Source organism: Candidozyma auris, chromosome 2 (genome assembly GCF_003013715.1).
Source record: "Candidozyma auris chromosome 2, complete sequence".
NCBI lineage: Eukaryota > Fungi > Ascomycota > Pichiomycetes > Serinales > Metschnikowiaceae > Candidozyma > Candidozyma auris.
Window position 1 is genome coordinate 103,867 of NC_072813.1, and position 27,917 is coordinate 131,783.

The window sequence follows — 27,917 nt, forward strand, 5'->3', positions numbered from 1 at the left end:
CAGCTGATGTCTTGCTAGCAAGAAAGACAACAAAGGCTCAGAATGAAATACTAAGACACAAGTGTGCTTGAGATGCTTAGTTTAGGAAAAACCAGCTGGTAAGCTCGGAAGGTGGTATGGTAGGAGAAAAAAAAGGAAAAAGGCTGTGCCTGTTCAAGCGTACACACTCGCGATTTTTAGCATCCTCCGACCTGTTTTGAAATGCGCGGCTAGCAAGGGACAAAGACGGCCGTGGATCCAAACAAATGTAAAAATTCAAAGTAGGCTGATATTTTGGCTCATGTGGACGAAGTGGATTCGAAAAAGTTCAAGGGCTTGAAAGACGGAATCTCAAAAATTTGCTGATTTCTTTTTTTTTGGTGGAGTTTAGAACTCAACCACCGAACAGTCGGCGTAGCACGTAGAATGGAAGACTTCTGATCGCTAAAGGTAGTAGCTGTCAGTGACACCAAGTGACTGATGCAGGCTTGAAGGGAGTCTTGGTATTACTGGTAAGTCATGAAACTTGCTGGCACCGTTCCAAACAAACTCCTCAGAATCTTATCTTTGGGCCTAACCACGACTGGAGCAGTAGGAAATTTCGATGCATACAAAATTCAATCACGAACTAGTGTTGATTCGTTTGACCTCCTCACCATCTTTGGTAAGGTCATTTCTTGAATTGTTGCTCCACTCAAATTCTTCCACCTTCTGGGTATCTTGGCTCTTCTCTCTGATACCTTTTTCGCAGCCATTTGCTTCATCAATCATGTCCATCGATAACCTACACCCACCGCTTCCTTCTGGTGTTCGACAATGTGGCCAGTCTGATTCTCGACGACGCAGGATAGTAATACGTCGGGTACGTGTTGATCGGTGCTGAGTTCACTTTTGAGTCTATCGTATATGTCTTAGGTGCCGCTGTAGTGGTCCAGGCATTGGGGAAGTGGCTGATGGCAGTGTAGGGCGTAAAAGAAGACGTCTCGTGTCTACGAGACCAAGTGGTACCTGTTACAGGCAAAGTAGGGTTCATTTGCATTGGCGCATACCGAACCCAGCCTGTCTGCGCCGTGTATGTTAGGGTGAACGAGTCCAGGTCGATTTTGAGGGCAGTGCCGCCTGCGTTCCACTGAGGTTGTGGTTGATGTCCACTTTCTGAGAAAAGAGCATTTTCAAAAGTGAAGCTCGATCCGCTTCCGTCCATTCCAGTGAGCCTGAACCGGTTGGTGTAGTGGATGGTGTAACCTTGGTAGGGGAACTGGGTATAGATCTGAAAGAAGTAGTATCCGTTGGGCCCGACGTCATTGTCAATTTTAGCAGTGAAAGATCTCTCTGTGTTGTCAAGCTTGCTGCCCATGCGCTTAACTGTACCGATATTATCGTTGGTGCCCGTCATGAGCGTGATGTCGTAGTGCTCTGCATTGTCCAAGTCAGAGAAGTCGAAACTGACGGTATCGTCTTCCCATTCAATTTCAATTATGGCCAGGCCACCCGAGGCGTCGAAAGTTTGGCCAGATTCTGGCTTCTTGATGTCCACGTCTGCTAGTGCTATGGATGCTAGTAGGAGCAAATAGAGAGAGCGCATAAATGGTTGCAAAATACGGTGAAAAATGAGGGTGAGTATCTACAATCACCAAGGAAGCCTGACACTTTTTAAACAGATTCAGGTGCCAAGGAAAAAGCACCGCCACTTACGCTCAAGGAGCTTCAGTCTGCAATTTTATTACACTTTATTTTTATTTTCCATTTTATTTCCTCTGTTATTCCATATCCCATGGTACAGCATTGTGTGGCCTTGCAGACGTGCAGTAGCTTTCTTGGGTACTTGGCTGCGAAACTTGGCAATTGGGTAAATTTCTTGAAGGCCTTGGCTGAAGAACGAAACAAGCAATTGCAATATAAGGTAGATCTGAGGATCAGCTATGATTTGAGGATGGAGCAGCAATTGAGTTGTTTCAAGACCTTTTTCACTTCAAGATTTTCACCGATACCTTTCCTCGTCTAACTACCACCTTTGGTGACTTTCGTGTAAAAGCTACTGCCAGTGCCCGTACTTGGAGCTCTGCGATGACGTAATTACATTAGATGTACAATGCAAGCAAACACACGCACAATTCAAAGAACTCGCTGGCGTTTTTTATAATTTTACTTCGTACTTGCCTTCATGTGCATAGTGTGTTGGCCATCACACACGAGGACCATGAAATATAATGCCGGACTCACAAAGTAGGTTTCTCCCAGAGAGCTGTAACCTGAAGTCACTGAGTCAGCTTCAATGCCATTTTTATATATCTAAGAATTTGTTGACTGGTTCTCTACAACCCATGTCTCGTTTGAAGCGCACTGCACATACGGTGTATCGGTTTCCACAAAGGCGTTGAAGCTACCATATTAACCTTCAGACCTACCATGTTTTCTTTTTTACCTTCAAGATGTATTTATCGCCCGCTAAGATATACATCGCTAAGACAATTCACTATGGCCAATAAAGTCTCTCCAATAAGGAAACCTGCCTCCTCTGCAGCATCCACTATGGCATCCGAAGCGAATGGAGTTGCAAATGGCGAGTCAAGCGAGTCTAAGTCTGTCTCAACAGGATTTGCTTTCCATGACTCTCCAATTGGTGGCACTAGTGTCAACAAAGATGGCCATATTGACTGGTCTGACTCGTTTCACGGGTTGGGACAGGCAGCGTTCCCCAAAGAGGTGAATGATATATTGCTCGCGCCTCTTAAAGACGAGGATATCGAGATCAAGCCGGACGGCCTTCTTTATTTGCCTGAAATCAAGTATAGACGAATTCTTAATAAGGCATTCGGGCCTGGAGGTTGGGGTCTTGCCCCAAGAACAGAAACTTTCATTACACCAAAACAGGTGAGTAGAGAGTACGCGTTGATATGTCAAGGACGTTTGGTATCTGTGGCTAGAGGTGAACAGGATTATTTCGGAGGAGAAGAGAAGCTCACCACAGCTCTCGAAGGTTGTAAAAGTAATGCTTTGATGAGATGCTGCAAGGACTTGGGGATTGCAAGCGAATTGTGGGATCCTTCATTCATTCGTACCTGGAAGAAGAAATATTGTGATGAGATGTTTGCTGAGCATGTTGTCACGAAGAAGAAGAAGAAATTGTGGAAGCTCAAGTCCAATAACTTCGAATACCCTTATAAAGCTTGTTAGACACGAGACTGCTAATGAGTTTCCCATTGATGGTGTCTACACTTTTTTTTTACTGTACATATTTGTGTTTCTCCTTGATGTATAATAATATGGTCAATCTGAATGTCTCAAACTAACCATGATGCTAGCTCGTCTACTGTTTGAAAATACCTCTTCCTTCTCCCAAAGCTTCCACGGTTTGCGACAATGGTCTTCTCTTCCACACATCCCAGAATTGCTGTTTTGGAAGCTCATCGCCGGTGTTTGCCTCGGCGTATTTAATGTCTCTGCCGGCAAAAGTTGGCGATTGAGACCATGAGAGGTGATCCACAGCAGCAGTGATTGCAGCACCAGCAACTCCAGCCATTACCTTGTGCTTAACTGGCATGTTCTTGAAACCAACGGTCAAGCAAGCCAAGTTACCTGCACCAACAGCCCAGAAGGTGTTCCAGCCGTCGTTTTTCTGTCTCAAGTTGGTGACCACACCCTTGGTAGCAGTAGCCACAGTGGCGAAACCGCAGACCGCCAAGGGCAAGCCAATCTTGAAGGTGGTTCTTTTCCACAAATATAACCAGGCATAAGCACCAACTGTAGTGTAGAAGGACAATCTAAACACCTGAAGGGTCTCTTTTCTTGTGTCCACGGGCTCCCACTTAGGATATGCTGAAGCGTTGCTGAAGTTAACAAGACCCGAGGGAAGCTTGAATCTAGAGTCGGGGAATACCCTCTTTTCTTCTTCAGCCATTATGTATTGCAAAGGTTTCTGGATTTAAGCCAATCAATTTGATGGGAAAAAAAGCGAGCATTGGTAGTAGCTTTGTGTGCACGCTTCACCAACTAATTAAAGGAGGAGACAGCAAGAGGGACAGCTTGAAACAAAAAAAAAATAGGCGCACTTTGTTGAAAGGTTGAAATTATGATGGGACTAAATATGTTAAGGAAGTGGTGGCCATATCATCATGGCTCTGCTCTGCATTCATATAATGCGGTCCATGCTTACTTGAACTTTGACCCAAGCTAAAACTTTTAGAAGAACGATCAAAACGTTTTATTGGAATAAGAAGATTATGAAGAAAAAGAAGGATAATCGTTTATCCAACCAGCACGAGTCGGCAACGAGTTCATATATGGCATACTATTCTGTAATGAAAATTGTAGGTTAAGTAAAGCTTTCATAATGAAAGCCAATTTACTGTTCATCCATTAAACCACAGAATTGGTTCCTCGAATTCTTGCTCTGTAGTTGTTCTTCCCTGACGTGATCAATTCGATGATCCTTTCAGTGCTTGACTCGATATCATATTCTTGGTCTGGCTGCGAAAAAAAAACTACGGATGGAGAAACTACGAAGTCGGCGAACTACTCTTATCCGTCAATGTATGCATCTTATGAAAACTCCCAGTGTCACAATGAACAAGATTTAAATTGATGCCATGCTCTATTCTTTGTGTTGTCGGAATTTATGTCTACTAAAGAGTTAGCTTAGTCTTTTAGCCACACATTTCACGATATTCGTTGACTGACACACCATTGCCATCATTTACCAGCAGTTTTTAACTAGAGCTCTAATTCTGGTCCACAATTCACGATTGTCTTCGCCCTAAGCTTAATTTCTACTATTGGTCCACCACGTTATCGCTTATGACGTAGCTAGGTACCATTCGCAGTAGGCGAGCTTTGACTGAACTCATGGCAATTGCAAAAATCACAAAATGTACAATATGTTGCCTCTCAAATCCTCTTCGTATCGATGCAGTTTTACTCATATACCATCTAATTCTTTTCACTCTGCTTCCTTCTTCTCCCTTCCAGTGTTGCTCTCTGGTGTGCGCACACTCAGATATATGTATCTCAAAAAATTTTCGACTTGGAGACTATCGAACACAACAAGTACCGACATGAATAAACCTTTAACTTTTGTGTCCGTGGCCGCTGCTGGACTCCTTGCATATGCTGTGTACTTTGACTACACCCGTAGGAACGACCCTCAGTTCAGAAAGCTGTTGAAGAAAAGGGCAGTTCAGATGGAGAAGGAAGACGCCAAAGCCAAAAAACAGGCCACCAAAGCTAAGAGAAATGTCCTCAAAAAGGCTCTTCTTGCTGACCTTGCTGCCAACCCTCCACCAAAAGATGCTAGCCAGAAGGAGAGCTACTTCTTAGAACAGATCTCCATGGGTGAGCGTTATGCCCCAATGTTAGGTGGAGAAGTACACGCTGCCTTGTGCTTCTACAAGGCCTTGTCTGTGTATCCTAACCCAACTGATGTTCTTGGTGTGTACAAGAACTCCGTTCCTGCTCATGTTTACGAGTTGGTTGTGGAATTGATCTCGATCCAAGCTCCTAATAAAGTCGATGAGATAATTCCTGAGGCCAAGCTGGCTGACCAGGAGAAAGAGTTTAAGCCCGCTGATTTGGATTAGACCTCTTTCCCGAAATGCTTTGTATATACTCCCAAGAGACCTTCACACGGAGACGCTTTGTAGGAGTGCTCATAGTTTATCCTCTTAGGTACTTAGGCGCCTCAGCCCACTATGGACGCGATCGCACACCGCCTCGCTGCTCCACCATCACAATGCCGATGCTCTTCCTAATACTTTCGCTTTATTCAATAGGAATTGGTAGCGTGGTTGCAGGAGTTCTGGGTGGCGCTCCAACCCACGGCTTCAACTTCTCTTCCGTATACTCAAACCGCACCAATGCGACTTACTACAATTATACCAACGCTATCTCTTCGAATGACTTTTCATACAGAGGCGTTGCTCTTGGTGGTTGGCTCGTGTTGGAGCCATATATAACACCTTCACTATTTTTGTCCTTCAACGAATCTTCTCACAATCTGTCTGACATTCCCAAAGATGAGTACCGATTCTGCGAGAAGCTCGGTGAGGAGGAAGCGTCCAAAAGGCTCCAGAAGCATTGGAGTACTTTCTACAATGCGCTGGATTTTGCTGATATAAAAGCATATGGCTTCAATATGGTGAGGATACCGGTTGGCTACTGGGCATTCGAAACCCTCGACGACGATCCATATGTACCTGGCGCCCAGGAGTACTTGGATAAGGCCATTGAGTGGGCTCATGATAACGATCTAAAAGTTTGGATAGATCTCCACGGTGCGCCAAACTCACAAAATGGGTTTGACAATTCGGGTCTTTTCCGAAAGAACGAGCCTGGCTGGCAAGACAAGTCGGAATATGTGGACTTGACCTTGAAAGTGTTGCGCCAAATATACGCCAAATATGGCAGTGCTGAGTTCAGTGAGAGGTACAACGATACAATTTTGGGTATCGAGGTGCTCAATGAACCCATGGGCCCAAAGTTGAAGATGCCGAAATTAAAAGACTTCTATGACAAGGCATATACCGCAGCCAGAAGTATACAAGAGACCAACAACACCATCGTTTTTCACGATGCCTTTCAGAAAGCGGGCTACTGGAATAATTTCCGACAGCACAATAACAATATGACCAACATCACACGAAACTACAATATTCTTATAGACCATCATCATTATGAAGTATTCGGTGTGGCCCAGCTCAATTCCTCCATTGCTCAGCATATCGAGAACATCAAGAACTACGCCTCTGGCATCGAGGACGAGCTAAATCACCACCCAGCTGTCGTGGGAGAATGGTCCGCAGCATTGACTGACTGCGCACCCTGGCTCAACAGTGTCAACTGGGGTACTCGATGGGAGGGGACTCCACCTTACGACAATTCGCCAATCAAGCTGAAGAGCATCAAGAACTGCCATGAAATCAATAATTGGAAGTCGTGGAGTGAGAAACACAAAAGAGATACCAGGAAATTCATAGAGATCCAACTCGATCAATATGAAAGCAAAACCAATGGGTGGATATTCTGGTGCTACAAAACAGAGACCACCATTGAATGGGACTTCAAGAGGCTCGCTCAGTATGGGCTTTTTCCGCAGCCATTTGAGGATCGGCAGTATATCAAGAACGGCACGGACACCAAGCCAGACAAGAGCGGCAGCTCACGCCAGTTTGGTTTGCTGACTCTGTCACTATTTGTTGCCATATTTCTTTCATTTTTTATCTAATGAACTTCTAATACTCTTTCTGTCGTAATCACGTATGGTGGACTCACGTGCGCACTCAATATTCTCTAACCTGGCTTCTCTTTCAGTCTAGGTTTAATCCATCAATGTCGAAATCTGTAAACGTCGCTATCATCGGTGCTGGTGTTGTGGGCTCTGCGTTCATCAACCAATTGGCGAACTTGAAAGCTCCCGTGGCCTTTAAAGTGGTGTACTTGGCCAGATCCTCCAAAGAGGCCGTGTTCTCCAAGGACTACTCAGCCGTCGATTTGAAAAATTACAAAACTGCACCAGCCCAGGCTGTTTTGCCATTGGATGAGTTGACTTCCTACTTGACAGCCGCAAAAAGACCTACCATCTTGGTTGACAACACGTCAAACTCCTCAATTGCCGACTTTTACCCTAAGTTCGTGGAAGCTGGGATCTCCATCGCTACTCCCAACAAAAAGGCCTTCTCCTCTGACTTGGCCACTTGGAATGACATTTTCAAGAAGTCGGCTGCCGCAAATGGAGGCTTGGTCTATCATGAGGCTACTGTGGGTGCTGGTTTACCAATTATTGGTCCATTGAGAGACTTGGTGCTCACTGGTGACAAGGTGGAGAAGATCGAGGGCATTCTTTCTGGATCTTTGTCCTATGTGTTCAACACTCTTTCTACCAGCGAGAAGTCTGACAAGAAGTTCTCTGATGTTGTAAAGGTGGCTAAGGATTTGGGTTACCTCGAGCCAGATCCAAGAGATGACTTGAATGGTATGGACTTCGCCAGAAAGGTCACCATCTTGGCTCGTATTGCTGGATTTGAAGTGGAGTCTCCAAATTCTTTCGCCGTTGACTCTTTGGTTCCACAACCTTTGGAGTCCTTGGCCACTGGTGCTGAGTTCTTGGAGAAGTTGCCAGAATACGACAACGACTTTCAAAAGCGCAAGGATGATGCCTTGGCAGAGAACAAGGTTTTGAGGTACGTCGGCCAAGTTGACTTCAAAGCTAACAAAGTCTCTGTCGGTATTGCTAAGTACGACTTTGATCATCCATTCGCATCCTTAAAGGGCTCAGATAACGTGGTCTCCATTAAAACTGAAAGATACTCAAATCCTTTGATCATCCAGGGTGCTGGTGCCGGTGCTGAAGTCACTGCTCACGGTGTTTTGGCCGACGCTATAAAGATCGCTGAAAGAATTGCAAACTAACGGCTAAATTTCAAGTGTTCGTTATATCGTAATACATTCACTATGCTATCATGTAATCGTAATTTTCACGAGATCCTTTCATCGCCTCTCTGAAAAGACTGCGCAAGTATACTTCATCCTTGCACAGCTCTCGGAAGTCCATCATCACTTTCTGTGAGTCAAAAGCGTAATTCTTCAAAGTGCTACTTTGCTCAGGAATTGAAGTGATCAACGTATTCACCCTAAGGATATGAACATTATTCGGTGCCATGAAGAAGTCACCATTGTCACGCAACTCAACAATGTATGCCCCTGTTCTGTGGATGAACTGGGCGTACTTAAATGCTGGTAGCCCCCAACTGTACTGAATCTCAATATTATCTCTCAGGAAGAAGTTAGATCCTCTATTGTCAAGCAAAAATCCGGTCCTTTTGAGCAAGAACAAGTGGTAATAAAACTTGTTTTCTTTAAATTCTGTAGTCTCATTAAACTCCGGGTCTAACATTGGGTTCACGACGAGTTTGAGATCGACAAAGGAATGAAATGGGTTTAACTTAGGAATCGTGCACAACTCTCTCCATGGGGTTTCCACTAATTTCAAACCATATCGCTCGCAAAGCCTAGACCAACTTACGATAGTCTCGTCAATGAATTTGTTCGTAGTATTCAACCACTGGAGCCTAATATGATAACAGTGCTCCGGGTTATGCACTCTGTCGTAATGGACGTCCAAAAGTTCAGGACGGAAAGATTTCCTCAATGGATCACAGTCGTAGCGTACATGCTTGCTGATCATAAACTTTTTGAGCCTCTTAGCGTTTTGTGATTCAGCTAACGAAGAACTTTCGCTGTCATTCTTTGTGAGAGACGAAGACACCATCTTCTTTGAAGTATTACTGTCAATTGCCGATACTGAAAGAGTATCTGAATTATCGCGAGTATGGCTCGGATTGTTCGATACCTGTACGGTTAGCTTAGGGCTGATTGTGCTTGTATTCACTGACTTATCAGATGAATTGGTGGTCTTCTTCCTAAACCATCCTCCTGAAGGCTGTTTGACGTTATTTGAGTGCCTCGTGTAACTTTCGGTAAACTCGTAGAAATAATGACCATCTAGGAATCCGTGGCGGTTATCAACATGCGTGAAGAGACCCTCATTCATCAAAGTCTGACCATAAGAAGTTGCTTCATCTCGGTTGTCGATATCCTCAAAGTATTCTATCAACCAAGACACAAGTTCTTGACCCAAGAAGCACGAAGGATGGACCTTGAAGTGCCAAGTACGGTCCACCAAGTTGAGACCTCCTGGTGCCTGAAGTCTCTCCGCAAGAACCTGTAGCTTTATGTTTGTGTTGAACTTGGAATCCGATACCATCAATGAGTTCTGCGGCTGGGTTCCACTTGACAAGAATACTTCTGCTTGTTCGTTAAGAAAGTCATAGAGGTTACCAGTGTAGAAACTTATTTCGGGCAAAATTTCCTCCTTCTTTTTTGTTGGCTTTTCGGCCAGTTGTGAGTATCTTCCACGCTCAATAAGCGAAATTAACTTTCGTAATCCCTCAACTCTGATCTCCTCATCTGAAAGGCTATCGTTATTTACATGATATGCGCTCTGCAGCATGTCTGCGGGCATAACGACAAATTTCATCTTGTGAAATTCTCTAGTCTCACTGATTGTGTCATCATAGCCCGCCAATAGCTGATCAAATTGATTCCAGTTATACATGAACGGTTCGGTATCCTGAGAAGTAATCAACGAAGTCGTGTACTCATCTGCGTAACGAGTTCGGATAAATGGTCTTTGTGCCTCGTCTCTTCTCTTTCTCCCAAAGGAACTGTGCTTCGCATGAGCCCTTGTTCTTCTGTATAATTGCACATTCAAGGTGCCATTGTAATCACAAAAAATTCGATGAATCTCGTCATTTAGTGATAAATATATTCTTGCACCTGTGCAATCACCTTGCGGCATGTAGTGTATCAAGGCTTCTGGGCTACCACTTGGTTTCCTCTCGAGTTCAGCGTTGCGAACCCTTTCTCCCTTGCAAATCTGAAAGCCAATTGCCAATCTGAGTCTTATCATTTCTCGCATGAGCTCCTTTGTGCTTTTCAACTCCAATTTATTGTCATAGCTCAATGAGACAACATAAATCTGAAATGTGTATTCAGTCTCGAGCTCCTTGGGTGAAGGAAAGAGTGATGTTGCAATAGGCAATGCAGCTGGAGCCTTGAGTGATCTCCACTTGACAAGCTTTCGTTTGATACGCGGAGGGAAGACATCTGCCCATCTGCTGCACCGTATACTATCGGATGCCATCTCCCTGGAGGGATTGTCGATCTTCATCCAATATGGATTATTTCTCAGTCTTTCGTCTCGTTCCTTTTGTTGGGTAGAGGTCACATTCTTTCCCTTATTCTTGAGAATTTTAGACGCCTCCTTCGCTTTTCCACGTCTGTCAGTTTTCTTGGATTCTCGTGATTTGAGTATTGTTGGCCTCACAACAAAATCTCGTGAAGGCATTGATCCTGACTTAGAATGAGTGTCCTTTATTTGGCTCATAGACCGCATGTCTCTTGAGGCAAAGATGTTCTTCTTCTTAGGATCATCGTTAGAGCGGTTCAAGGTGTATAAGGATGAAAGCGCAGAAACATTCGCTGACAGATTCAGAACAGTTCCCTGCACAGCTGCCGTCGTGGTGCAAACATTTGAGCTAGATTGGTCTGGTTTTAACCTTGGCGTACTTAGAGATGCCAAAGATGCTTTTCCCATCAAAACAAGGGTTGCAGTACTATGCTTTGGTGAGACCTTCTTTTCGATATGCTCCAGCTTCGAGGAGTTGCCCTGAGAAAACTCAATGGGTCTGAATAAATCCTCGTCATACCTATCCATTGCTTCAACAATGGGGACCTTTTTGCTTAACTGCAAGCGATCTATACGTACTTCGTTGACCTCATTTTCCATGACCCCCATCATTTGCAACTCGTATATTTTACACCTTGGTATCCATTGAGATGCCCATTCATCAGTATCAGTGTAGAAGGAAATATCACACCATTTAGGAACACAATGACCAACGTGGCCGTCGTCGTCTCTATACCTCAAAAGAGGAACCGTATGAAGGGGCGGCTGACTGAGTGAGACGATATCCAAAGCGCAGTCAAGACTAAACATCTTCTTCGAGGTCTTCAACATGAGGTCGTAATCGACATCGTAGAGGCCAGTTCCCGGAGTGATAACTATGATATGATTGACAGTATGTCTGAGGTCTGTGTTTCTGAACCTGTCGCAAACAAGACTGATGGTGAGGTTGACTGCTTCTAAAAAGTTACCTTTCACAGAAGGGCAGGGCTCTCCAGATATTCTGTATTGCCCATCCACGAGATGCATTAGTACATCACGCTTAAAATTGGCAAACTCAAGTCTTAAACTCGCCATAATTTTGTCCCAGCTAAAAACACTGACTTGGTCAACAACGACACGGTAGTAGTCTTGCGTTTTTGTCGGGCATTCGCCTGCTCCCAATGAAATCCATGGAATATGTGTTAGGTCAATGCTGGTGAAGAGCACAATTGTGATGGCATGATGGGAGCTCGCGTTGAGCCAATTCTTGAAGATCTTGGGAAATAACGTATTGACAAGTTTATGAAACATGATTTCGCCATTCTCCTCAAAGTGCCACATCTCCCTCGACATCTGAACAAGAAATATGAGCTTTGCACTCTCTGACCGGAAGATTATATTTGTTTTCTCGCTCACATAACCACTGAATAGCTTTCTCCCATCTTTAAATGTCAGTCGAACTTGGCCAATTTTATTGCCCAAATAAAGCACTCGTTGATCAATGTAGCAACAAGTACCAACAAAGGAGGAAGCCAATCCCCATTGAGAGTCTCTTGGAAAATTGACATCTTTTAAATATATTTCAACCGTATCTAGCTCAACTTCTGAGGTGTCTTTTACCCTTTGTACTAGGACTTGCGATCTAGGTGGAATGTCTAGTAGCTTTTGTAGTGGATTCGATTGAAGGGATATTTGGAGGTTTGACTTATTCTTACTGCTTGACTCTCCAATGAAATTATGTTTCGATACCGCAAAAATAAACCGCTTTTGATCCTCCTTTTGTAGATTTCCGTCCTTAGTCACTGGCTCAAGGCTATATATGCCGCCTTGTTTGATCCCAGGAACTGCCGAGCCGTCAATGACCACATCTTCTGTATATGAACGGGGTTCGTGAAACCATACGGTAAGTTGCATGGGCTCGTCCGAGGTGGAGTCTTCCTTCAGAGGGGTCACACTGTTTCTGCCCGAGTGAATATGCTTCGATGCTGAGCTTTTGATATTATGGGCAACTGGATCGGTAAAGCTACGAAATATATGAGTAGAACGTAGCCCTCCAGATGTTGTTACTTTATTTTTCCCCACGGTAAGAGTGCTCCCTGGGGTGTTCAAAGACATATTGCCAATCGTGAGAGTTGAAGCTTTTCCCTGTAGTCTACCCATTGGCGTGCGTGTCTCGGGAGATGATCGTAGATATGTTGTTAGATTATCATTTTCGCCCAAAGGCGACGTAGCCTGCCTGCTGTTTGACCATCGGGCGTGCTGCATGAGGAGGAGGGATCTAAGAGGTCTTACCTGATCTTGATATACTGTAGGGGCACGGGTGCACACAAAGATTATGCAAGTAGGTCAACCAACTTCCACATTGGAAATTAGGACCATTTGATTAAGTATTGTAACTATCTATTAATATGCGGTTTACGAGCTAAACTCAGCGTTTGTGGGCAAAAAGTAGGCCGGCTTCCCCATATCATCGTCAATCTCACATGACGTACTCTTTCACTACAAACTCCTCGAGGAACCAGGCGTGGAACAGAGCATCATTTGCAAGTTCTGGGTGGAACGAGGTACCCAAATGCTTACCCTGGCGAACGGCAACGACCAAGCCGTTTTCAAGTTCGTGCAAAACCTTCACTGGTGCTTCATTGGCACATTTGGCGTCCACAACTACAGCGGCCTCTAAGTTCGCTTTGTGATCAAGCTCAGGCCCCACTTCTTTCCATTGGCCTTTGGTGGTCTCCACAGCAGTGACCACGGGAGCACGAATGAAAACGGTATTGAAGGACTTGAGCTGAGGAGCAAATGAACTAAAGTCACTGTTGCACGCAAATGAGTCGAGCTGTCTCCCAAAGGCGTTCCGGGCAACTTGCACTGCAAGCCCTCCCAACGCCTGTTGGTGAGGTTTGGCGTTGGTGATGGAGGAGGCCATGAAAATGAGCCCAGCACAGGTGCCCCACACTGGCTTCTCGGTGACAAACTGCCGAAGCGGCTCGAGCATCTGTGTACGTTCAGCAATCAACGACATGGCGGTGGACTCGCCTCCCGGAATCACCAAAGCGTGGCATTTGGAGAGTTCGTCGGTAGTTCTAACCGGGATGAAAGAGAAGTTGTACTTTTGAAGAATAGGTGACTCAGCAGCAGCGCGAGACAAGTGGGACAAGTGTTCCACAAAGGCACCCTGAAGTGCCAACACCCCTATAACAAATGAGGCGGTCATGAAGTGAGGGAAGTGTGGATCGTTGCTTGGAGAATTTATGAGTCTTATCACTGGCGATGCGAAATCGGCTGCGAAAGAGCGCACTACAGCAGGACACATCTGAGGAGAAGCTAAGACCGAGACTACTCGGCTCATGGAGACTTCGGTCCTTCGTTGACGACGAAGAGCTCCAATTATCGCCACTTCTTGAGAGTATTGAAAAATTTTGACTAGTGGTGGACTGAGGTGTACGTGATTGAGAGCTTTGTTCTTAGTACCAGCTCCAAGACACAGCTTAAACAACAAAATGGTTTCTTCCCACTTCGCAATGGTCTACAAATACCTTCAGAACGGGGGGAAGGGGCCGGGGTTTCTAGAAAATGCATCATTCTACACAGTGTGTTATTCGGAAGTGATGCTAGAGCAAGATTAGGTGTTCTAAAGAATTCAAGTGACTCATTTTCGAATCTGCACGATGGAGAGACTTGTGATACAAACAGCACACATCGAAGTCAGGCATTTGCCACCCATCACAAACCTGTAGGTCAGAGTCTCGAAAAAAAATTTGCGCAAGTGTTGGAGGTATTGTGAAGCCAACTAGTTTGACTGCTTCAATGAATGCTTCCAGTCATACGTTTCTGGCTTGATTCTCGTGCACTCAGGCTCTCCTGTAGGTGGAAAAGCACATACTAAGCGAAATGATTGGTCTCTGGTTTTGGTAAATTCTGTAGATTACTGTACATACAATTTAAGTTTTGATGTGATCGTATTTTGTGATTCTGTGAAATTATCGTGAATTTCGGGATACCCCAGACGTAGACTCTTGACCGGCTATGTGCTCCCTTCACAGCCTGATTGATATGAATCATCAATAACTACCAAACCTTTGAAATCAGAGGAGGAGGACAATGTTCTATCGATGCTTTCAGAAAGTTTCCACAAAGAGGGGTCTCTTCATTCTGTCACCATGTCTCTGCCTCTATCAGGAAAGGAAGAGCGAGTCAGCACGGCCATTGAAAAAATGCGCTTATACGACCCTGCAACCAAGAGCCTCGCCCCACAAACTGCCCAGACGACCGGGCAGAGTCTAAAAACAATACAAGCGGGACAGTACAAACAGAGGACGAGTGTTCCACCCCTTGGAACGAAGATGCCATTTTTAAACGACTTCGTTCCATCTTCACGATTGCCACCCACTGACTCTGTTGTTGCCCCCGTTTCGCTTATCGATGCTATATGCGCGTAGAGATCCCGCTAGCGCGGTGACTCTGACCAGGCAAAGGCAGGACGGAAAAAAACGTCACCTCAATTACCTGACATTTTCCAACTAGTACCTCACTACTACACTTTTCAATCATGTCTGATCCAGTTTTGAAGGGCGGTTTGGCCCAGATGCTCAAGGGCGGCGTCATTATGGACGTTGTCAATGCTGAACAAGCTAAAATCGCCGAAAGAGCTGGCGCTTGTGCGGTTATGGCGTTGGAGAGAATCCCTGCTGACATGAGAGACTCGGGCCAGGTGTGCCGTATGAGTGATCCCAAGATGATCAAGTCAATCATCGAGTCGGTTTCGATCCCCGTGATGGCCAAGTGTCGTATTGGCCATTTCGTCGAGGCCCAGGTGCTCCAGGCCTTGGAGGTGGACTACATTGACGAGTCCGAGGTGTTGACCCCAGCAGACTGGTCGCATCACATCCCCAAGAGCGAGTTCAAGGTTCCATTTGTGTGTGGAGCCAAGGACCTTGGGGAGGCCTTGAGGAGAGTCAATGAGGGTGCTGCCATGTTGAGAACCAAGGGAGAGGCTGGCACTGGTGACATTTCTGAGGCCGTCAAGCACATGCGTATTGTCACCAGCCAGATCAAGCACGTTTTGTCGTTGGCTGGTAACCACGACGCTTTGCAGAAGTTGGCTGATGAGTACAGAGTGCCCAAGAAGCTCTTGGACAATCTCATTGACGCCAACGGTAAGTTGCCTGTGGTGAACTTTGCTGCTGGTGGTGTGGCCACTCCCTCAGACGCTGCCTTGTGCATGCAATTGGGTTGCGACGGTGTTTTCGTTGGCTCTGGTATTTTCAAGTCGAAGAACCCAGAGAAGTTGGCCAAGGCCATTGTCGACGCTGTCACCCACTACAACGACCCGGCCAAGTTGTTGGAGGTGTCCACCGATTTGGGTGAGTTGATGTTCGGTAAGTCCATCGAGCAGATTCCCAACAAGGACAGATTGGCAGGCCGCTAAATACGTCTCAGGGCCCTACTGTTGACCTCGTAGACACTACATATAAATAGCAAATGACAACATTTATTCTGGTGTATTTATCTGAGGAACACTTTGGTCAAGATTGAGGAAACCCGCTCCTTGTTCTGATCCAAGGTGACCACCTCCTTGACAAACCGAGGCAAGTCCTTGGGCATTTTGTCCTGAATGCCCAAGTCGTCTGCACACACAATCAATGTGTCTGGTTTTAGGTTCTTGAGCATGTGGAAGTATCCTTCGATGTTGGAGCACCGGAGGAGCTTATAGTTATTGAGAAGCGTTTGCGACAAGCCGCTCTGAGAAGTGTCAATGTTCCCGGCAAGGTCGTCCACCGAGAGGTGGGGTGGCAAAATGAAGGTGACGTTCTGGGAATTCATGATGATTTCGTCTAGTGGCAAGTCTGAGCTGAGCACAGAATGCAGCAAGGTTAATGCAATTGACTTATTGGTGTATTTGGTAGCGCTGATGGTTTGGTCGTTTTCGTCTTTGGTGAGGTACTTGTAGATTTCGTAACCTGCTGCTGCCACGGAGGTGGCTACTACGGCCGAGATCCAGATGGCTGGGGATTTCTTTCTGCCCATTTTGAGGAAGGAGAATGAAGTCTGATGCTTGATGGATCTCTGGCCTTAGATATACAAGAGTACTATATAGAGCGTGGAGAAGTTTTGTTGGTCCACAATACCGGGACACCTCACCCTCGGAATGGCGCGGCGGGTGGACGGCTTGTGGCATGATTTGTGCGAGAGATGAAGGCCGGTTTTACCCTCGGTTGTGCCCTCGGATCTCAACCGAAATTCCCCCTTCCCCAACATACACTATCCCCTCCTCTATCTTCACCTGCATTTGACCTATTTAGAGATAACAGTACTAGCACAGCTAGCCTATACGCATTGCATCTAAATGCCGACGGTCATATCATTATGCACCTTTAGGCAAAAATTCATCTCGTCCTCGTCAAGTGACTTGATATAGAGACACTTGCGGAGCAACTCGTCATTCACGGGGAAATCGTAATTTCTTGACCATTCAATGCTCTGGGACAATGACTTGACAATATGAACAGACGTTCTGAAGCGAGAGAAATTGATGAGCCTCTCCTGATCCGTCTCTATGTCCAGGCTGCTCGTGGAATCCCCAATAGTTGGGGTTCTTTGCGACCCTTGTTCTCCTTCCTCCATCTTGATTGGCGGGCTGAGCGGCTTGCTCGACTGTCTTTTCACAAACTTAGGTCTCTCAGCATTAAATATCAAGTCCGAAAGATAAAGTCCGACAAACGGTATGCATCCGAGTGAGGGTCTCACTTGGTTGGTGCAGAGCCTAATGTTGATGAAGTTCTTGAAGGGCGACGTCAACTCCTCCAAATTTTTCAATGTAAGAAGATCTCCTGGTGGTAGCTTTTTCCAAGTCTCTCGAAGCTTGCTTATTTTTTCGCTAGTCAAGGCCAAAATGATCTGCATCAAGGTGGAGAAGTTTTGCAAGATTTGCGAGTGGTGAGCCACATGAATGAATCTAGACATGATTGCAATTCTTTCACTTTCCTCAGTAGTCAACAAAATCTCGGAGATGATCCAGTTTACCATCAAATTGAACCTTGCAATCACCAAATTTACACCCTTATTTTGTGTATAGTAACTCTCATTTACAATGATCTCCAACCAACTGTTCACTGGAGTGAGCTCCTTGTTCCAGTTGAGCTCAATAAGCTCTTTCCAATCAATGTCCTGAAGCATATCCTTTTCAATCATTGTGAAGTGCTCTGCTAAAGATTTAGAGTCGTAACTCAAAACAAATGATATATGAGACGAGCTTTTCATGACGTTCTCAATTGTGAGATTTTGCGATCTTAACGAGTACTGGTCCAAAAGTGCCTTCGGTGTCAAAATGGAGAATGGACTGGTGTTCTCGCTATTTGGGGCGTTTGTCAACAAGGCGTTCATGTTTGGCGTTGACGACGTACCATTGAGTGTAGATCTTACTCTCGTCTTTATAGGAGTGAGAGGTTTATCCGTCAACTCCTTCTCAACATCCGAAGAATAGTCTATAGCGTCCTCAGTAGCCGCATTATTAATCTCAGCCAATATATCTTCAGTGTTATTGTGGAACTCCTCGCTGCGTTCATCGTCATCATCAAAAGAATCCTCGATAGAACTCTTGAATTTGTCATCTCTCAGAATCTTGTCATTCACACTGGTATTACCTCCGCCATCATCCCCTGCGGCGCTTCGTCTAGCTGTTGTGAAGCCTGACTTGGATTTAACAAGCTTCACCTTCCCTTCTAATCTCGAAAGCGCTGATTGGATCGGGTTATTGGTTGAACTGAACGATTCATCAGGTATAGCAGCTAGTTCTTTCAAAACGTAACTGCTGATGCCTGGTATAGCGACAGAATTCGATGACGAGTTGTCGCTGGTACTTTTGTGTGCAACCTTTGTCTCAGTGGTGGTTTTATCTCTGCCTGCAACAGAGAAGACGGAACTGTCATCAATATTTGACAGCTTTCCCGATTGACTCTGACCATCAAGCAAAAACCCAGAGGCATAGCTATCGCGATATGTATTGAATGGCAACTCGGTAAGAGCACAAAGAGTGCTAAATCTGACACTTTTGCGGATCGAAGACCCCGAAGAAAGACAGCTTGATCCTCTCGCCAACTTCAAATGCAGTGTAGCACCGCTCTCATTTTCAATAGGGCCCATGAAGTCCTTGTCATGACCTTCTTGCTGAGCTATTTTTCTCAAGTCCTGGATTGCATGCTTCTTTCTTAACGCACCAGCCTCTGCAATTTTCATTTCGTTTCGTGAGACAGAAAACGCTGAGTCATAGCTTAGGTATGATTTGATCGAGTCTCTTTTAAAAGCTGAGCCACTTGAGTTCCTCAGAATCATCGACAAACGTTTGTTTCCAGAAAAGCTAGATGAGCTCTGTCTGTTTATTTGTTGCATAGTCACAGTCCTTTTCATTGATTGTGGGCTCATGGCAATGTTCAAATCAACAACCTCCTCGTTGTAATTTCCAATATCACTAGGAGTCGAAATCGAAGACCGTGACTTGCCATTGCTTTCGAGATCACTTGGGACATCAAAATATTGGGTTCCAGACCTTATCATTTTTTCGGCTCTAAGAGCATCCTCTTTGAACTCCTCGTCGTTTGTGAGAGACTCATCTAGCTGCTCGGAATGTTCCAAGTTAAGATTTCCCTCATCATTCCAATTGAGACTTGCTACCCTTCCAAATGAGGAAGTTCCTGAATCATTTTGCCCATTGTAAAAAGAGTTCACCTTTGGCCTCCTGGACCTTTGATCCGCCAGTTTATCCCCTGCGCTTATACTGCTCTTAAAGAAGTTGTCGATCCTGTCGATACTCAAATCAGGTAAGTCACGCATGGATATATTATCGTTCGTGATATCAGCTTGAACCTCAGGTTTTCCTGGGGAACGAGACTTACTTGTCCTGTCGTCCTCCTCAATATTCACCTCCACGAAAGAGTCACGTTTAGGGCTGTGAAAATCGATTTCCGATCGGCTAATATCATCCATATCCTCTGCCTCAGTGATAGCATTTGACTGATCGGTGATATAGTAGTTGATAAGATACTCAAGTTCGTCAACGATTCTAGCACTTAACACGTCTACGCGATTTCCGACTTCCACTCGTTGTGGCTCGTTTGGTGTGTTGCTTTGAAATGTACTCGTGCTGGGATTTTTTGGACTTTGAAAAGGGCTTTCATGTCTATTATCGTTGAAGGACTTTTTCCATCCATCAACAATCTTCTTGATAGAAGTTTTTCGGTCAATATCATTCTGAGTCAGGGTGTCAAGGCAAGAATGCGATTTATTCTTAGAGTTCGAGCGATTAGCATAGTTTTTGAGGGTAACATCCATCTTCTTTACCGGGGTGGGCGGTAGAATAGTTGATACCTTAGATGAGGGTAGCTTCACATGACCATTAGTGGAAAAGCCTGATGAAGAAAAGGCAGACTTGTTTTCTTGTTGTTCTGGGTGATCGGTAGTTTTCTTCAATGCCAACGAGGAGTCTTTGAGATTCTTATAATTATGCTTCGTTGTGTTCTGTTGCTTCAGGGTAGCCAAGGGCTTGCGGCCCAGTTTGCGACAATTTCTGCCTTGAAACTCAGAGAGCTTATCGTTCAAAGAAGTTCTCGACGACTTATGCTGCGCCAAAAGGTTGGTGATCGATAATTGTGGGTTTTCATCGTTAACGTTTGACTCATCGTGTATAAGGCACTTGTAGTGAGCACGCTGATCATAAAGGGAAAGCATTGCCGAGCGTCTGAAGGAGGGATTAGTCCGAAGCGACGTTTGCGTGCTCAGTTTCGTCAACTTCCTGAAGTTGACCAGCTCTGAGAGCATCGGGAGTGTAAGGGAAAAGACGTGCTGCTCATGAGATAGTGTGGTGCTATAGAACTCTGAAATCTTTGAAATCCAGTGTGTTTTCAAGTCTGTGATGATCTTTCGCTCAAACACCATATCTTCACGCACAAGATTCGATTCGTTGGTGATCAGGTTCATAAAATAGACGAACGTGTCGCCGAGCTTTGGGTCGAAATCAAAGTCATCGAGAAAGTAATTGAGAATCCAGTGTCTCAACACAACAAACGTTCGAAGTAACACAAGCTGACCAATGTGCTGAGTCTCCTCTGCCTGAGTATTAATGTATTGAAGAGCCCATATTAGTCTTGTGAGCAATAAGTTGAGCACGGTGTGGCTGTCAGTGAATGTTCTAAATGTCAAGAAGAAATCACATATCAAATTGTAGTCGATCACCTCGGGAGACGTAAGCTGGACAATTAGCGCCTTCAATGTAGCATGATTAATGAAATCCTCATTGTTCTCGTCGAATTTCACCACAGACTCGTGATCCTTTTTGAGTCCAGGGAAATAGCGGTAATCGTCAAAAATGCTCTCGCTATGGTTGTTATAGGCAAACGTGTCTGACCTGGGAGGTTCTTGAAGAAGATTGGCAGAGTCGTCAGAGGAATCTAGGTTGAAACCTGTCTCACCAAATTCCCATTGTAGGAGGGCTTCACCCATAGCGACAAGAAATTGAGAATTTAACTGGCCCTGACAGCAAGGATAGTGACTTTTAGAGAAGTGAAAGTATCAAGCGTTAGTAGAATGAGACTTGTTTATGTTTACGCAGGCAGTTTTTTTTTGCCCTTTGTTTTGCTATTCGCCTCACTGTTTATACCAAACTGCAGAAAACCCGAGATTTCGCAGTGGTGAGGCGCGCTTTGTTCTCACATTTTAACTTTAGACTCAAGCAAGAAGTGCCTAGCCAATTTCAGAATGAAGAATCACAATGCTAATCTAAATGGATTATTCTTTAATTATCTTCGGTGATTAATCAATGACATGATGGCATTTAATCGTTGCATTTTCGCAAATGGCTGGGGATCTATCAAAGTTTAGACTACTTGGGCGGCGGCCTGCTGGAATGCGCATATCTCTGACACACAATCATCCCACCATCCTGCAATCGGAGTCCAAGCATGGAATCCACATTTGACGAATAGCGCCGTTTAGAAAATACAGCTCAAGCATACGTAGGTATCTGTATGATAAAAGCATTTCTAAATTAGCTGTATGATTAAAGAATTTATCAATTGCTCGTTTCAGTCGAGGACATGAGCAGTGATGGTGAGCTTGACACTTGTCGTCAAGAGCATTGATAATTGCATAGTAAAGCCAGTACTAATTGGATTGCAATGAGAGCTGTATCTGACAGACGACTGATGTTTTTGCCCAATTTCAATGGTATCTGATGCGTCAAAAATGTATTCCGTTTCGCTGCCCTTCCAGATGCTTCGTTGACTTTTCGTATGGTTGGCGCTTCATGCCAATTACCCGCTGTGATATTACACGTGAGCGTTCACATTAAGTGGAGCACGATGCTTCCCATGCTTTCTCGAGCTGTTTATCACCTTCCAAAATTCAGCTTTGTTGCAAGTTGTGCTGAATGGCGGACTTCAAAGCCGCAAATGGTGATGCTTTGAACTGCTTATCCGTAAGAACTCTGTTAAAATGCCTGTTCTCCGTTTGTAGCAATTTGGCGTGTCCGCCCTGCTTCTGAGGATTTGGTTTATTCGCTTCCTTTTTCTTAGCAGCAATGAAAGCCTGTGGCGTTTTTGCTTCCACTAAATTAAGAGTCTCTTCTGGGAGACTCAGAAGCAAGTCATCCATTTTGGGCTTTAGGTTTTCCTTACTTTTTCTCTTCCTTCTTCTGGAGGCCGACTTGGAAATGCCGCCCGAGAGATTAAATGATACCTTTGATAAGATCTTCTCATTGAAGTCCTGTGATTTATTCTTCAACTTCTCTTTTTTGGAAGTCTGCAGCAATTTGAGCAAGGGATTCTCGTGATGCTCCTCCCTCAGCGCTTGTTCTTGCTTGAATTCGGCGATTTTGCTTGCGATCGAAGCTCTCTTTGCCGATTTGGATCTAAGTCCTGTCTTTTTCTTTATTGACTAATGTTAGTAAGTCGCAAACTGATGAACCTTATATGTGTTGTGGACATACCATTGGGTGCCGCTCGATTTAATCTGAAAATAGCCCTTATCGTGGGATCAGTCGAAGGCCTCATCTCATTTCTGTACAGGCCAGCCCACAAGCAGTCAGAGAAGCAGGCAAATATTTCCTTACGAGAAAGAGATATGTATTCAAAACATATCAAAGAAAAAATATACATGCTTCGTAAGGTTTGTGAGAGATGAGATTTGAAGAGAGTAAGCTCAGTGTGTTGCTATCTCACATGTGCCTTCATTTTGCAGCCATTCAAGGATGCATTTGAGAAGCCGAAGGGGGTGACAAGACGAAGAAAAAAAAAAAAAAAAAGAAAGATATAAAAACCTTCATCTTTAGAGTCACAAATCTTTTGGGTCTTATTATATTGTAAATGTGCATCATAGCTTCTGATCTTTGAATATATTTGTTCCTGTGCTGTGTGACTTGTGATGTGGAGGAGCGTCAAGCTGTAATTCAAACCTCACCTAAACTAATGAAACTTATTCATGTAAAACTGAGTTCATTTAGATGCTCGACTTTTATGATAAGCTTTGGACGAGCCTAGTTTTAAACATTTATTTGACCACTTTGTGTAACCTATATGAGACAACCTCCTGCTTCTCGCAGACAATTGCATTGTTCGCTCAAAAGATCTCATCTCTTACAAAATTTGCAACCAAAAACGCTACCTCTTAAAAATCACAGCAAACAGTATGACACGACTAAAGATGACTATGACATGAAGTAGAGCTTTCTATCACTTCCTCTATATCACCTCTTATCGCTCAGTTGCACGTTTCTCCAAGCCCTTCAACACTTCTCCTGTACGAACCCGAGATGAGCGAGAAAACATACATACCCTTGTACCACGTTCCATAGAGTTACCGTAGAGCAGGTCTTAGAGCTCGATTTAAAATAGCATCAAACAAGGTCGGCAATATTACCTTACCACAATATCATGAGCACGTGGCAAGCTCAAGGTGACCACACTGCCACAAGTCCCAGGTCAAAGATTCAGCAGTCAACCCAGCTAGATAACGCTGCCACTCCTAGGATGTCTCATCTGCCTACGCCGCTGAGTGAGCTAAAACAGTTCTCTGAGGACCTTCTACGAAGAAACCACCACATTGTCACTTCAGAAGCTGCTCTCAGCCCTTCCAACGAGCAGTCAGACAACGAGGCCCTGAAGATTTCTGCTTACGCAAGGCTAGATTTCGAAAATTACACGTTCTTCGTGCAAACGCTTCAGGTGGTATTGGGAAGAAAAGCTGTAGATGACTCGGCACCCTCTCATCACGCTGTGGACGTGCACTTGTCGTCCAAGAAGGCCATTTCTAGACGCCATGCGAAAATCTTCTACAACTTTGGCACTCAAAGATTTGAAATTTCCATATTAGGCCGCAATGGCGCTTTTGTGGACGACCAGTTTGTTGAAACAGGTATCACCGTTCCGCTTGTCGATAACACCAAAATTCAAATTGGCGACATTCCTTTCACGTTTGTTCTACCTTCACTTGGACCTCCAGAAGAGAAGAAGTCAAGCTCTGCGAAACCTTTCAACCCAAGTGATGCTATAAATCTACGGTCAAACTTATATCTGAATCCTGGCTCTCCCAACAGAAGGAAGTCTCTCACTGAAGAGCAGAAGAAAGCACGCAGGGACCTGCGAGCAGATATTGTACGGCGCTTATCGAATGCTCGACGAAAGTCACTTGCCTCATCAACAAGCGATGAAATTACTGCTCTTCTCAAGGAGCTTGAGGATATCGGCGACGATGACGAGAATGATATACTCGATAAGGAAGTCAATGAGCTACTCCGTCAAGGCAACATTCAAAAAGAAGATGATGAATTGGACGAGCTTGTTAAGCAGCACAATCTTCTGCAGGGTGTGGGTGTCGACGACAAAGATAAGAAAGTCGATGATGTTGACATAAATTTACTAGATCAAGAAATAGCGTCTCTCGCTCCCCTTATGGATGGACAGCATGCAGAAAATGACGCAAATTCCACGGATTCGAAGCAGGGTGTTCACGGCAGGCACGACACAACACATCCTCCTCCAAGTACAGCTCCAACGGACCCGAAAGCTGGGCCTCTCATGGGTCGCCCTGTGGGGCCACGCATGGGTAAGCCAGCTCAGATCCAGCCTCCAGCCAATAGACCTTATGGAAGACAAACGGTTGGTCAATTTTATGGCTATCCTAACGCGGGATCCTATCCAGCAGGCTACAGTCCGCCATATGGAACTCCTGGGTATGCTTCTGGCGTCAGGGGAAATGCTTATCTTCCAATGATGATGCCAGCACGACCGCCACCACCTAAACTTGAAGTCGAGGTGGAAGTCATTAGTAGTGTTACTGTGAAGCAACAATCAGCTCCGTTTAAAGCCATATCTACAGGGGTTGGGGCCTTTCAAATCCCACCGGTGTGTGTTTTCAAAACTTTGGATCCTCCCCTGAGTAAACCTAAAGTTCCTCTCAGGCGTAAGGACGCCCTGAGCGTGAGGAAGTCCAAGGCTACTACCAGCAAGGAGGTTCCGGAACAGTACAAATCAAAGCCTTCTGAGAGTATAATCGCAATGATCACGAGGGTTCTTCGGGGACCTAATCCCAGGAACTCGGGTTTTTCTGTGAGTGAAATTCATGACGCAATCAAGGAATATTATCCGTACTATCAATATTGTCCAGATGGATGGCAATCAATGGTGACCCATGTTTTGAGGACTCACAAAATGTTCAAACGCGTCTACAAAGCAGGTCTTGAGTCAGAACATCTATGGACGATTGATGATCAGTTCCTTGCTGAAAAAGAACGGGTGAGAAAGAAGCAACAAGAAGTGGCTATGGCTAAGGCGAAAGAGGCCGCTTTGAAGGCCGTTGAGCTAAGACTGAAACAACTGACTCCTCAGTTTGGCTCAGTAGGAAGACCTTTCATGACTCCTTACGCTTCGACGTATGGTCAGCAAAGGTACCCTATTTCTCGTGATCTGTCACCACCTATAAACAATGGTGCTCTAGATCAAAAGCCAAAGTCTATTGCTGAACTTGCTAGTGAGATAAAAAGAGAATCACCAGGGGCTTCAAATTCACCTTCATATATGCACAGTCTGAGTTTATCTTCCACGCTGGTAGTAAACGCAGCTGATACGAGCCATAGCATCAAGGAACAGCTTGCCGCCAACAGATCAGGCAGCCCACCCAATGTCAGCGCTACCAGCGGCGATGGTAAGAGTCATCAAACTTCACCCACTCCACAACCGGTTGCAGCAGCAGCAGCAGCTATATCTGCAACGACTACATCCAGCTCAACTACAAAGCTGTTACCAATGAACGCAGATACCAAGAAGTCCCTCGCATATTTACAGAAAGAACTTTTCACACTATACAAAAACAAAAAATTATCCTATAATACTGCTACTACCACGAACATCATCACAAAGGCATTAGCCACGACAATCGCTCAGGTTAATACAATCGGTGCTAAGGCTGGCTGTGGAGACAACGCTTTGAGCTTCTTGGTGGAGAAAGCCCCTCAACAGGTGAGTAAAATTCTCGACATCGCATTAACAAAATCAATTAAGGAATACGAAGGGAAGCTGTCGAATCCGACAAGCAAGGAGTCTACGCCAATTCCTCTGAATGCATCACCTGCCGCAAGATCGAGCACGACACCAAAGCCTACCAGTGATATTCCGAGAACGCATGGCCCAGATCAACCCACCTCAGGGTCATTGTCAGCAACCCCAAGTTCTCCACTGGGAGGTACAACGAAGCCCACATACACTGGAGGTTTGAGTCGCCCACATTTCAGCGGGGTCGCGAGGCCCCAAAATATTAGCAAGCCTGGCGCATTGCTGAAGGGTCCCGAATTCCTCTCAAACAAACCAAGACAAGAAAAGCGACCAGCAGATGATATCAAAGAGGATCCTCTGAAGGCCATTAAGCTAGAATAGACAGGCACTTTGCACCTATGCGCAGGCGCCTTCTCTACGCTGCACAACCCTAAGCATTAATTTCATAGACCAAGGACAATAATTAGCATCTGGAGTGCTAAATTATTCATTTATCAAGCAGTGATTAGTAGAATATTTCAATTTAGACCAACTCTATGGGTGCAATATAGGGCTCCCGGGGTGTATCCTGTATATGCCTCGTATACCCTACGCTCATTAAAGTGGCAACAACCTCAACGCTATCTCTAGAACTCGTTATACAATATCCACCTATTTCGACTTACACTTTCCCAGCATGAACTCAATCGCAAGCCAGTTCACGCACAGTAACGCCAATACTCTCCATAGCGAGTTTCAAGGCGCCACTGAACGTTTGGCCAAACAAGAACATACTAGCTTAGCCCCAGAAATACAATTGCCTCCCATTTCCAAGCCCACAGAATTCCTCAGAGCACATACTGACGATGCGTCAAATCCAGATTGCAAAATCAAAATTGCCCATGGTACCACGACATTGGCCTTCAGATTCCAAGGAGGTATAGTTGTGGCAGTTGATTCGAGAGCCACCGCTGGTAACTGGGTGGCCTCGCAAACTGTTAACAAGGTCATCAGGATCAATCCATTCTTGTTGGGCACAATGGCTGGTGGTGCTGCTGACTGTCAGTACTGGGAGACATGGTTGGGTACTCAGTGTAGACTACACGAGTTGCGTGAAAAGGAGCGCATATCGGTGGCTGCTGCGTCGAAGATCTTGGGTAACTTGGTCTACCAGTACAAGGGTATGGGCTTGTCCATGGGTACGATGGTCTGTGGGTACACGAAGAAAGAAGGGCCCACCATCTTTTATGTGGACTCTGACGGCACTAGGTTGAAGGGAGACTTGTTCTGTGTTGGTTCGGGTCAGACGTTTGCCTACGGTGTGTTGGACTCCGAGTACAAGTGGGACTTGAGCGTGGAAGAGGCCTTGTATTTGGGCAAGAGAAGTATTTTAGCAGCCACTCACAGAGATGCCTACTCTGGTGGTTCGATCAACTTGTATCACGTTACGGAGAACGGATGGGTGTATCATGGCAACCACAATGTCGGAGACATTTTCTACGATATCAAGGAACAGGAGAAATCGTTCAACAACGTTGACGGATGAAAAGAGTATGTTGATGTACGAGGAGTAGATATCTGATCGCACTCACCGCATAGAAAGAAGGCAAATGAGGGCCACGGAACAACAGGTTCACAATCCATAAATACTAGAGTATAGCTCAGAGGCTACACTAATGTAATGCACTTCATGATCTAAACAA

The 27,917-nt window shown here is 45.1% G+C and overlaps 14 protein-coding genes across 14 annotated transcripts; 7 read left to right on the top strand and 7 right to left on the bottom strand. All coding sequences in view use genetic code 12, as the record gives it.

Annotated features, from left to right (window-relative positions):
- Nucleotides 1-763: 763 nt before the first annotated feature.
- Nucleotides 764-1,564, bottom strand: CJI96_0001487 (uncharacterized protein; the record flags this gene model as incomplete). The annotated part of the gene is made up of 1 exon (XM_029032145.2): nucleotides 764-1,564. The coding sequence occupies one exon, from the start codon at nucleotides 1,562-1,564 to the stop codon at nucleotides 764-766; it is 801 nt and encodes a 266-aa protein (XP_028892460.2).
- An 893-nt stretch (nucleotides 1,565-2,457) lies between these two features.
- MGM101 (Mgm101p) lies at nucleotides 2,458-3,156 on the top strand (the record flags this gene model as incomplete). Its single annotated transcript, XM_029032146.1, has 1 exon — nucleotides 2,458-3,156. The coding sequence occupies one exon, from the start codon at nucleotides 2,458-2,460 to the stop codon at nucleotides 3,154-3,156; it is 699 nt and encodes a 232-aa protein (XP_028892461.1).
- Nucleotides 3,157-3,289: 133 nt separating this feature from the next.
- CJI96_0001489 (uncharacterized protein) lies at nucleotides 3,290-3,880 on the bottom strand (the record flags this gene model as incomplete). The annotated part of the gene is made up of 1 exon (XM_029032147.1): nucleotides 3,290-3,880. The coding sequence occupies one exon, from the start codon at nucleotides 3,878-3,880 to the stop codon at nucleotides 3,290-3,292; it is 591 nt and encodes a 196-aa protein (XP_028892462.1).
- A 1,153-nt stretch (nucleotides 3,881-5,033) lies between these two features.
- On the top strand, nucleotides 5,034-5,555 carry TOM20 (Tom20p; the record flags this gene model as incomplete). The annotated part of the gene is made up of 1 exon (XM_029032148.1): nucleotides 5,034-5,555. The coding sequence occupies one exon, from the start codon at nucleotides 5,034-5,036 to the stop codon at nucleotides 5,553-5,555; it is 522 nt and encodes a 173-aa protein (XP_028892463.1).
- Nucleotides 5,556-5,707: 152 nt separating this feature from the next.
- On the top strand, nucleotides 5,708-7,198 carry EXG2 (glucan exo-1,3-beta-glucosidase; the record flags this gene model as incomplete). Its single annotated transcript, XM_029032149.2, has 1 exon — nucleotides 5,708-7,198. The coding sequence occupies one exon, from the start codon at nucleotides 5,708-5,710 to the stop codon at nucleotides 7,196-7,198; it is 1,491 nt and encodes a 496-aa protein (XP_028892464.2).
- Nucleotides 7,199-7,302: 104 nt separating this feature from the next.
- HOM6 (homoserine dehydrogenase) lies at nucleotides 7,303-8,382 on the top strand (the record flags this gene model as incomplete). Its single annotated transcript, XM_029032150.2, has 1 exon — nucleotides 7,303-8,382. One exon carries the CDS (start codon nucleotides 7,303-7,305, stop codon nucleotides 8,380-8,382), a length of 1,080 nt encoding a protein of 359 aa, XP_028892465.2.
- A 40-nt stretch (nucleotides 8,383-8,422) lies between these two features.
- On the bottom strand, nucleotides 8,423-12,964 carry IML1 (GTPase-activating protein IML1; the record flags this gene model as incomplete). The annotated part of the gene is made up of 1 exon (XM_029032151.2): nucleotides 8,423-12,964. One exon carries the CDS (start codon nucleotides 12,962-12,964, stop codon nucleotides 8,423-8,425), a length of 4,542 nt encoding a protein of 1,513 aa, XP_028892466.2.
- Nucleotides 12,965-13,178: 214 nt separating this feature from the next.
- SNO1 (putative pyridoxal 5'-phosphate synthase) lies at nucleotides 13,179-13,913 on the bottom strand (the record flags this gene model as incomplete). Its single annotated transcript, XM_029032152.1, has 1 exon — nucleotides 13,179-13,913. One exon carries the CDS (start codon nucleotides 13,911-13,913, stop codon nucleotides 13,179-13,181), a length of 735 nt encoding a protein of 244 aa, XP_028892467.1.
- A 1,335-nt stretch (nucleotides 13,914-15,248) lies between these two features.
- On the top strand, nucleotides 15,249-16,127 carry SNZ1 (pyridoxine biosynthesis protein SNZ1; the record flags this gene model as incomplete). Its single annotated transcript, XM_029032153.2, has 1 exon — nucleotides 15,249-16,127. The coding sequence occupies one exon, from the start codon at nucleotides 15,249-15,251 to the stop codon at nucleotides 16,125-16,127; it is 879 nt and encodes a 292-aa protein (XP_028892468.2).
- A 77-nt stretch (nucleotides 16,128-16,204) lies between these two features.
- PEX22 (Pex22p) lies at nucleotides 16,205-16,726 on the bottom strand (the record flags this gene model as incomplete). Its single annotated transcript, XM_029032154.2, has 1 exon — nucleotides 16,205-16,726. The coding sequence occupies one exon, from the start codon at nucleotides 16,724-16,726 to the stop codon at nucleotides 16,205-16,207; it is 522 nt and encodes a 173-aa protein (XP_028892469.1).
- A 315-nt stretch (nucleotides 16,727-17,041) lies between these two features.
- LTE1 (mitotic regulator LTE1) lies at nucleotides 17,042-21,193 on the bottom strand (the record flags this gene model as incomplete). The annotated part of the gene is made up of 1 exon (XM_029032155.2): nucleotides 17,042-21,193. The coding sequence occupies one exon, from the start codon at nucleotides 21,191-21,193 to the stop codon at nucleotides 17,042-17,044; it is 4,152 nt and encodes a 1,383-aa protein (XP_028892470.2).
- A 900-nt stretch (nucleotides 21,194-22,093) lies between these two features.
- Nucleotides 22,094-22,679, bottom strand: CJI96_0001498 (uncharacterized protein; the record flags this gene model as incomplete). Its single annotated transcript, XM_029032156.1, has 2 exons — nucleotides 22,094-22,624; nucleotides 22,677-22,679. 2 exons carry the CDS (start codon nucleotides 22,677-22,679, stop codon nucleotides 22,094-22,096), a joined length of 534 nt encoding a protein of 177 aa, XP_028892471.1.
- Nucleotides 22,680-23,619: 940 nt separating this feature from the next.
- On the top strand, nucleotides 23,620-26,616 carry FHL1 (Fhl1p; the record flags this gene model as incomplete). Its single annotated transcript, XM_029032157.2, has 1 exon — nucleotides 23,620-26,616. The coding sequence occupies one exon, from the start codon at nucleotides 23,620-23,622 to the stop codon at nucleotides 26,614-26,616; it is 2,997 nt and encodes a 998-aa protein (XP_028892472.2).
- A 295-nt stretch (nucleotides 26,617-26,911) lies between these two features.
- PRE2 (proteasome core particle subunit beta 5) lies at nucleotides 26,912-27,760 on the top strand (the record flags this gene model as incomplete). Its single annotated transcript, XM_029032158.2, has 1 exon — nucleotides 26,912-27,760. The coding sequence occupies one exon, from the start codon at nucleotides 26,912-26,914 to the stop codon at nucleotides 27,758-27,760; it is 849 nt and encodes a 282-aa protein (XP_028892473.1).
- Between the last annotated feature and the right edge of the window lie 157 nt (nucleotides 27,761-27,917).